This window comes from Cucurbita pepo, chromosome LG04 (genome assembly GCF_002806865.2).
Source record: "Cucurbita pepo subsp. pepo cultivar mu-cu-16 chromosome LG04, ASM280686v2, whole genome shotgun sequence".
Lineage (NCBI taxonomy): Eukaryota > Viridiplantae > Streptophyta > Magnoliopsida > Cucurbitales > Cucurbitaceae > Cucurbita > Cucurbita pepo.
Genome location: NC_036641.1, coordinates 8,396,937 through 8,407,396, shown reverse-complemented (window position 1 = coordinate 8,407,396; position 10,460 = coordinate 8,396,937). Strand labels below are relative to the sequence as shown.

The following is a 10,460-nucleotide window of genomic DNA, read 5'->3' as shown; positions in this document are numbered from 1 at the left end:
TTGCAAATATTTTTGGAAGTGGTTGGGCTTCATTTGGAAAGAAAATAGTTGAAGAAGGATCACCAACCAACACCACATCTCAAAGGTGAGTTGGTAATTGTTGGAAGCTTTGTTGAGAATCATTCTCCTAACACATTTTCTCGGTTCGTTCACAACCGAAAAATCCCGCTCAACTGTTTAGGTTAGAAGACGGAGATGAATATTAATAAACATCGATGGGCGGTTTCTCCAACTCGCTTCCAACCTACTAATAAATCTCGTTCCACGATAAATATTTATAGGCATCGATGAACGGTTTCTCCGACTCGATTCCAACCTAGTAATTTCTTTACCCAGTTGACGATGTATGTAGATCAAAAGATATACATACATACAGTCTCCAAACTCGAAGGGCGTTGGCGGTTCGTGTTAAAGACATTGATTTGAAGTGCTCGTTTTTTTTTCTCAGGTATTTTTACTCGTTACACGTCATCATCGTCATCAGATGACATGACAAAGTTTAGTCTCTTTAAAAATATATATATATTTTTTTTACATCGAATCGTTTTTTTATTCCACCCCATCTTTATATGTTTTTCTTCGATGTAATCATGCTCGATGACTTTTTCGATATTCAACAAATTCAATAATTTTATTTTTGAAGATCTAAGAATAGGGAGGCAAAGTTTATGGAAGTACATTAAAAAAAGTGTTTTTTTTTCTTTAAATTTAAATTTATATAGAAATATTGGTTTAAATATGAATATTATTATATTTTAAATTCAAATTTAAATATTGTTTTCATGCATAAAGAACTTTGGATATGAGATTAAAGAGAATAATAATAATTTTAATTTAATTTATCATAAACTAAATTTAAAAAAAAAACTCATTTAATCCGTTGATTATTATATAATTTTTTGTTTTTATTTTTTAAAAATTAAACTCGTTCTTCTTAAATGTTTTCAAAGAAACATCAGACCTGAACGAAGTTAAGTGGTTCACGAATGCAGTGATTTTGTCATCTTAATGAATCTCAGCTGACTAAGGTGCAAAACGAGCTCTAATGTTCACAACGTACCAACTAGATAAAAGCTATATTTTGACTATAAATTGACATTAAGCGTCGTGACCCAGTTGTATATGGGATCTCTAGGGCCTACGTATCGACTCATTGGATTCCATAAGACATAATGAATGAACATAGGTTGATAGACACATTGGAATAAGTATATGCTTGCATACCTCAAAGCAATTCTTAATGCTCATTACCTCATTGGTCCTCTTTTCTACTTTTGAATCAAGATTGCTTTAAAATATGGACCCAAATTCTACAAGTAACTAAAAAGAATATGGATATCATATTGAAATAGAGATTAAAGTAAAGGGTATATCTAAAAAGGCCAATTGGTTGAGTGAAATAAAAGTAAGTCTATGCTTTAGTTCTTGATGTTTTTGGTGCTTTTTCAAGATGGTTTAGAAAGTTCATATCGAGCTCTTCACGTTTTAAATTTGGCTTGTGGTGAACTCATTGTAGGCAATCACAATGTAACGGTTCAAGCCCACTGTCAGTAGATATTGTCCTCTTTAGGCTTTCTCTTTCGGGCTTCCCCTCAAGGTTTTTAAAAGCGTATGCTAGGAAGAGGTTTTCGTTCTCCTCCCCAACCGATATGTGATTTAACAATCCACCCTCCTTCGAGGCCCAACGTCCTTACTGGCACACTGCCTCGTGTCTACCCTCCTTCGGGGAACAACCTCCTCGCTGGCATATCGCCCGGTGTCTGGCTCTGATACTATTTATAACGGCCCAAGCCCATTGCTAGCAAATATTGTCCTCTTTGAACTTTCCCTTTCGAGCTTCCCCTCAAGGTTTTTAAAACGCGTATGCTAGGAAGAGGTTTTCACACCCTTATAAAGGGCGTTTCGTTCTCCTCCCCAACCGATGTGGGATCTAACAATCCACCCCCCATCGAGGCCCAACGTCCTTACTGACACACCGCCTCGTGTCTACCCCCTTCGGGGAACAGCCTCCTCGCTGACACATCGCTCGGTGTCTGGCTCTGATACCATTTGTAACGGTTCAAGCCCACTGCTAGCAGATATTGTTCTTTTTAGGCTTTTCCTTTCGAGCTTCCCCTCAAGGTTTTTAAAACGTGTCTGCTAGGGAGAGCTTTTGATATGAACCAAGAGACATGAATCATACAATATACTTCAATGTGTGAAGAAAAGGTTGTCAAAATTATCAAAAGATGTTTCAATTCATGCTACATTGAAGTATATTGTATGATTGATGTCTCTTGGTTCATATCAGGTTTCCACACTCTTATAAAGGGTGTTTCGTTCTCCTCCCCAACCGATATGAGATCTAACACACAACGAAAACTTTAAATGTCAGGGCCTCGACCTCTAGACAACTTATCAATCTATATACATAAGAGACTCCGCTAGACATTACCCGTATTTGCAACATAAACTAAATCATTACAAAGATTAAACTACCCAGACGAAATGGTTATGTACCAAAGTTCATAGACTAGATCGTTAAACATTTAGAAACACGAGCTAAATCTAGCAGGACCAGAAAAGATAATGAACAGCGGAAAATAATAATAATAGAATGATGATTCAATACTAGTTGGGCAATTGAGTGTGATTATGGGTGTCAATCCAATCAATTTGGATGATGGTGTCTGGCATGGGAGAAAGCAATCACAAAACTCCTAGCAAATGGGACATAAGACACTGCTTTTTCAGTCAGAGTTGAGAGACTTAGACATGTGAAACTGGAACAGAAAGAGAAAGACCAAACCCTGAGGCGGAGGCAAAGGACAACCACTGAATATTATTCTTTATTCCTTCTGTTCCCTAATCTGCTACAACTGCATCGCACATCCACTCTCTTCTCTCATTACTATTTCTCTTCCCTTTAACAAATCAATCATGTTACAGTTTTTCACCTTTCAATGCTTCAATCCTTTGGAAACTCTAGTGGTTGTGACAATTACTCGTTCAGTGATCTAATTTTATTGACTTCACTCGAAATCTAAAGATCTACATTTGAAATGTTTTCTGGGTTAAGAGATAGGAAGTANCCAAAGGGGGGCGGATTTGGGGGGGGAGGGGGGGTCCCACATCGATTGGAGAAGGGAAGGAGTGCCATCAAGGACGCTGGGCCCCAAAGGGCAGATTATAGGGTGGGGGGTCCCACATCGATTGGAGAAGGGAACGAGTGCCAGCANGGTTCAAGCCCACTGCTAGCAGATATTGTTCTTTTTAGGCTTTTCCTTTCGAGCTTCCCCTCAAGGTTTTTAAAACGTGTCTGCTAGGNGGGCCCCAAAGAGGGGTGGATCGTGAGATCCCACATCGGTTGGGTAGGAGAACAAAACATTATTTATAAGGGTGTGGAAACCTTCCCCTAACAGACGCGTTTTNAACACACAACGAAAACTTTAAATGTCAGGGCCTCGACCTCTAGACAACTTATCAATCTATATACATAAGAGACTCCGCTAGACATTACCCGTATTTGCAACATAAACTAAATCATTACAAAGATTAAACTACCCAGACGAAATGGTTATGTACCAAAGTTCATAGACTAGATCGTTAAACATTTAGAAACACGAGCTAAATCTAGCAGGACCAGAAAAGATAATGAACAGCGGAAAATAATAATAATAGAATGATGATTCAATACTAGTTGGGCAATTGAGTGTGATTATGGGTGTCAATCCAATCAATTTGGATGATGGTGTCTGGCATGGGAGAAAGCAATCACAAAACTCCTAGCAAATGGGACATAAGACACTGCTTTTTCAGTCAGAGTTGAGAGACTTAGACATGTGAAACTGGAACAGAAAGAGAAAGACCAAACCCTGAGGCGGAGGCAAAGGACAACCACTGAATATTATTCTTTATTCCTTCTGTTCCCTAATCTGCTACAACTGCATCGCACATCCACTCTCTTCTCTCATTACTATTTCTCTTCCCTTTAACAAATCAATCATGTTACAGTTTTTCACCTTTCAATGCTTCAATCCTTTGGAAACTCTAGTGGTTGTGACAATTACTCGTTCAGTGATCTAATTTTATTGACTTCACTCGAAATCTAAAGATCTACATTTGAAATGTTTTCTGGGTTAAGAGATAGGAAGTAGTTTGGCCAACTATCTTGTACAACAACACTAAAGTAATCCACATCGAGGCCTCATTCATATTTCAAGGAGTGCATTAGTCTTTCAACGGAGGGATAAGTTAGTGTACTTTACGAACTTGGTGAGTACTCGATCGAGCATTGGAGGGTGTCTTCTTCAAAGAGTTTGAATGACCTTTAGTAAAAGAGTATTATGTACTTGAAAGTGATATAGGTGGATGGGTAGAAAATAAGGGCACGAGGTACTCGCCCACTTTAAACTCAATCTTTATTCAAGCCTAAGCTTTACTAAAAATTACTACAATGAATACCACATCCTTGACTTTGATCCTAAATTTTTTGGTTGTTAGTTTATAGTTTGTTTCGTGTCTTAGATCCCAATTGTAAGATCTCACATCGGTTGAGAGGAGAACGACGCATTCTTTATAAGGGTGTAGAAACCTCTCCATAGCAGACGTGTTTTAAAAAGCTTGAGGGGAAGCCTGAAAGGGAAAGCCCAAAGAGGATAATATCTGCTAGTGGTGGACTTGAGCCGTTACAAATGATATCAGAGCCAAAAACTGGGCGATGTGCTAGCGAGGAGGCTGAGTCCCAAAGTGGGGTGGACACGAGATAGTGTGCCAACAAGGACATTAGGCCCTAAAGGGGNAAGGGTGTGGAAACCTTCCCCTAACAGACGCGTTTTAAAAACCTTGAGGAGAAACCCGAAAAGAAAATGGCTCAAAGAAGATAATATCTACTAGCGGCGGGCTTGAGTTGTTACACCAATACTTGTCTCGACTGTCAAACGTTTTGTAATTATTCTTACATGTTACCCTTCTCTAACTCTCTCCAACCTTAGTCCCAACTTTATTTTAAGAAAAAGTTACTTGTGAACTTTTATTAGGTATTATGTGTCCTTGTTCTTGAAATCCTTTATAATTATGAGGTCCCAACCCCCAACTCTGGCATTGACTTTGAATTTCTTTAATTGATTATATATTCTGCATTCCTTTTCCAAATAGGATCTTCACCCTAGACTTATCCTCCGCCTTTTTAATCGTTATAGTGTACAACACATCTCCATCCTAATCTCCATCTCAACCCTAACCTTTAACTTTTCTAAAATTCAAACAACTATGTTCATTGTCGTTCTTTCTTAATGGAACATAAAAGAATTTCTTCACTGCCAACCCAGAAATCCCTTAAATATAATACAAAATGACTTCTACTTTGATCATCAGTAACTTGTATCACAAAAAGGGACTGTAAATATATGATGAAAAATCACGTAAACAACCTGGAATATATGGTTCCATGAATCATGACACTTGATTTGCAAGAAATAACATACCTCATGTCAATGGGTTATGGGCTGACCACGATTTTTTCATCTTCTTCCTGAGATATCTCAGATGAGACTTCACACGTTCCCCACTAATGTGATACTCTAAGTATTGCACAAAAGTCGATATGCACAATACCTAATATCCATTCGCTCCTCGTCTTTCACCTCTCAATGTCAGTGTCGGGCCAATTTTGTCGGTGGCAATCTTTGTGTCTTCCCTCTGACCCAGTTACACAGAACACATGGATTGAGCTTTATTTCTTTTGAAGTGCGATCCCTACCACAAGGTCATTTTTCAGAACATGATTCTAAAGAGCCTTTCCTTCCTGTGGGCACTTTAACACTCGGCAGGCCAGTTCCAAAATCTGGGGAAGGAGAATAGAATCACTTTGATGATCAAACAGATAATGTACATAAGACAAAAGTCAGAGGAGAGCAAATAAGGTCCTTAACAATTTCGAGCACACGAAGTCAACATAATGAGTTCCCCACACGACCATAACCATATGATACTATAGATTAAACTTTAATATATGGTGTAAATCTTATTTTGGTGTTAAAACTTTTAATAGTTTTATTTAGTCTTTTATTTAACTTCAAATGTTCTATTTTCATCTCTAGACTTAGAAGATAACATTTGAATTTTCGAGGACATGAAAGATTTGAGCACAAAATAAGATGTACATGAACGTTTTGAGACCAAAATAAGATTAAACCTATTTATGTTCTACCTCCATTTCAAAATTGCTTCATCCAAAGGAATCGAAGGGACATGGTTTACACGTATAAAATGGTTTAAAAAATCGAGATGCTACTAGCGTTGAGCACATAAACTTGAATCATCATACCCACCAACCACCATTACATATGCTTCAATGAAGCATATCGACAAAAACCCGCTGGTGACTTGTTATAGAATGGGTGAGGCAAGAATAAATGAGCTGAATATGGACCTGTTTAGCTTTCATTTCAATTATTGGAAGCTTTTTCCAAGATGCCATGCTTCAACTATAACTGGACAAGAGAATGCAAAAGGTCAAGAAACTGAAAAGGCTTGAAAGGAGCTCATTGCTTACAGTACAGAACAAACTCTTACCATTCAGAAGATTCAAGTGATTATCCTTCTGAAGAAGCTTTGTGGGCTTTGAGAGGTAGACCTTCATCATCTCAATGTAACAAAGGCTCTTCAGAATCACTTCTAGACTAGAAAGCAGTCTTTTATTAAATATTCTTTTTTGAACCGAGGTGTCGGAGAGCCCCACTCTTTGTAATATATTCATAATTGATCTCTCACTAATCATCGAAAGACTTCACCGACTCAAGGCTAGCTGTGGGAGATGGAGCTTGGTCGAGCATATTTTAGAGCCCTACTCTTTGTCAACTCAAATATGACAACCTCAGAATTCTTTCAATGAAGATGTTTCGTCCTCAACAAGTTCAAGTTGTCTTGTTAACCAAGTTAAACACTCGTAAATTTTCTCCGATTGAGGATGTGACTTATCACGAATTATAAACTCATAAACTAAACCATTAATCTCAATTGAACTACAACCAGGTGTTTTCTCGACCCCTCTTTCTTCCATCATCTTTCTTACCTTCCTTGCCTTCTCCCACATATTAGCATCACCATACATATTTGCAAGCAAAACATAAATTCCACTATCATGAGGATCCAACTCAAGAAGCTTAAAAGCAGCTCGTTCTCCTATATGAACATTTCCATGCATACGGCTGCCAAAGAACAATGCTCCCCACACTACGGCATCTGCCTCAAAAGGCATGCTCCTAATAATCTCTTCTGCCTCTTCCAAGAAGCCAGCCCTACCTAGAAGGTCCACCATGCAAGAATAATGCTTAAGTTTTGGGGAGATACCATATTTGGAGCTCATTTGATAAAAATAGTCTCGACCTTGATCAACCAATCCACCGTGACAACAAGCCGATAAGACCCCAATGAAGGTGATCTCATCAGGCACCAGTCCAATGCTAACCATCTCCGAGAAGTAAGATATGGCAGCATGTGCTTGTCCATGAAGTGCTAGACCACAAATTATAGCTGTCCATGTCAATGAGTTTCTTCCTGGCATCTCCTCAAAAACCTGTAGAGCCTTTTTTATGTTCCCACACTTAGCATACATGTCAACTAGAGCAGTTCCTAAGGCAACGTTCATAGTAAGATTTTGTTTATCAACGAAATGATGCATCCAAATTCCAACATCTAGGGCTCCAAGTTGAGAGCATGCAGATAAACAACTAACGACAGTAACCTCATCTGGGTCAACATTGCTGGCTTGCATTTCATGAAACAGAGCCAAAGCCTCCTTACTACGTTTGGCTTGAACAAAGCCACCAATTAGAGCATTCCATGGCACGACATCCTTCTCTGGCATCTCATTGAACAGCCTCACAGCACTTTCCAACATCCCACATTTGGCATATCCAACAACCATTGTAGTCCATGAAACAATGGTTTTCTTTGTCATGTTCTCAAATAGTGTTTCTGCAGCCTCAATATTCTTACACTTAATGTACATATCCATCAATGCATTGACAAGTGGAATGGTCAAATTCAAACCCATTTCTTCAATGAATTGATGAAGCTTTCTTCCAAGAGCTACATTTTCAAGCTGGGCAGAAGCTGAAACGAGTCCAATCATTGTGACCTCATCTGGCTTCACTTTCAGCTCCTCCATCTTGTAATAAAGATTCAATGCCTCGTCTGCCAACCCACACCTAACATACCCATTGATTATCGAGTTCCAAGAAACCAAATCTCTCACGCAACTTTCGTCGAACACCTTACGTGCAGCCAACAATTCTCCACAAGAAACCAGCACATGAATAATCGCATTGTGCACAAACAAATCCGAATCAAAACCCAAATGTACTACATGCCCAAGAATCTCATTAGCCGTGAAACTCAACGACAAACCAGCACAAGCTTTAAACAACAGAGGATAAGAATAATTATCAGGAATAGACCCACCTTTTCTCAGCATTTTCCTGTACAAAAAAACAGCATATCTGGGATTCTCACTCTCTAAATAACCCCTAATCGCTACATTCCAAGAAAAAACATTCGGGTTAGGAGCATTGTCGAGAAGTTTGTCACAATAGTCAAGATTTCGCCACTCAGAAATCGCACAGAACGCAACAAGGCGACTCAGAGCAAACCCATCTGAGATCAAGCCAGTTGAAACCATTTGGGCATGAATTTGCCTCATCTGCGTCATGGAAGTGCACTTTTCCAAGAGGGATAGAAGTGGATTTGATTGAATCAGGGCGTGAGAAGTATTCCAATTGGTGGGTTTATCTTTGTGATGTGGAAGAGAGTGAGTGTGGAGTAGAAAAATTATGGGGATTTGGAACGATGATCTTGGGACCAAATGTGGATACCTGAAGAACAGATTACTGACATTAAGATTGATCATGGAGCTCAAGCTGAAGCGTGAATGATGAATGATGCAAATGGCGGCAAAGGCTGCTTTGAAGGACTTCCATTTGAATCCACTTTACCCCAAATTTATTCTACCCACAGTAATAATAATAATTCTAAATTAATTAAAATATCTCTAATTTCTTTAAATTTTTAAAATTTTAAATAATATAATTAAATTAAGACTTTTAAAATAATTTTAAAAATAATTTTTTAATTTTAAAAAGTATTTCACCTTTAAACTTTTTTAAAAAATTATTAATTTTCTTTAAAAATTTTAAAAACACTTTCAAACTAAAAAATACTTATAAATTTATTTTAAAATTTTAAAAATTACCCTATTATTATTACCAAGTTTCAAATATATTTTTGAATTTTTAAAAATAAATTTAATATCTTTAAATTTTAGGAAAAAAAAAAGTTTAGTTTTTTAAATTTTTTATTTTTAATAAATGTGGTGTTAATAATATTTTATAATTTTATTAATATTTTTTAAATATGGTGTTTTTGAACTTAATTGGGATGCCCGGTGAGAAGTATACGCGGGCGGAGGTTGCGGCAGCAATCGAGAAGAACAAGAAGATTGAGGAACGAGAATTTGGGGTGAACCACGCTTGATTCAATGGGTACATTTGCTCTAAATTGTTTGTCTGATATTTGTTCCAGTATACATACGCCATTTGCTTGAGAAAACGTGATGAGTTGTTTGAATTTGCTTGATCAAACCCTGCGTGTAGGGTTATAGCGATTGATTTTGATTAGATTTGAGGCATTTGTGATCGACATCTCAACTTCGTCTTGCAATAACAAAATCTTTGGTGATTCCTTACTATTTTCGATGAAATGAAATTGCCGATGGATGTTCTGTCTTGTTCATACGACTCCTCTTTCATTTTTTGGTCATTTAGGAACTGGTTTCTTTAGCTTTAAATTCGGATCAGATGTAAGTATCCTTGTATTCAGACAAACAACCGTTGAGATTGAAGAGTTTTTCTTTTATCATTCTATTGAGCTTTCTTGATGTTTGGTTTATTCTCCTTCGATATTGCCACATAAGGAACTGAACTGTCTGCACTGTGCAGCTTGGTTATTGTAACAAGCTCACCGCCGGTAGATATTAGCTTCTTTGGACTTTTCTTTTCGAATTTCTCCTTCATATTTTTAAAATGCGTCTGCTAGGGAGAGTTTTCCACAACCTTATAAAGAATGCTTCGTTCTCCTCCCAACCGATGTGAGATCTCACAATCCACCTCCCTTCAGGGCTCAGCGTCCTTGCTGGTACTCGTTCTCCTCTTCGGTCAATGTAGGATCTCACAATCTACTCCCTTTTGGGGCCAGCGTCTTTGCTTGTACACCCCCAAAGGGGGATGGACACCAGGCAGTGTGCCAGCGAGAACACTAAGCTTCAAAGGGAGTAGACATCAGGCGGTGTATCAGCGAGGACGTTGGGCCCCGAAGGGGGTTGATTGTTAGATCCCACATTAATTGGAGAGGAGAAAGAGTGCCGCCAGCAAAGATGCTAGGCCCCAAAGGATGGTAGATTATGAAATTCCACATCGATTGGA

At 38.1% G+C, this 10,460-nt stretch overlaps 1 protein-coding gene across 1 annotated transcript; it reads right to left on the bottom strand.

The window, feature by feature from the left end:
• Window positions 1-5,323: 5,323 nt before the first annotated feature.
• On the bottom strand, window positions 5,324-8,959 carry LOC111793999 (pentatricopeptide repeat-containing protein At2g22410, mitochondrial). The gene is made up of 3 exons (XM_023676094.1): window positions 6,556-8,959; window positions 6,413-6,473; window positions 5,324-5,824 (listed from the first exon to the last, which is right to left on the bottom strand). Exon 1 carries the CDS (start codon window positions 8,888-8,890, stop codon window positions 6,857-6,859), a length of 2,034 nt encoding a protein of 677 aa, XP_023531862.1. The 5' UTR covers window positions 8,891-8,959; the 3' UTR covers window positions 5,324-5,824; window positions 6,413-6,473; window positions 6,556-6,856.
• Between the last annotated feature and the right edge of the window lie 1,501 nt (window positions 8,960-10,460).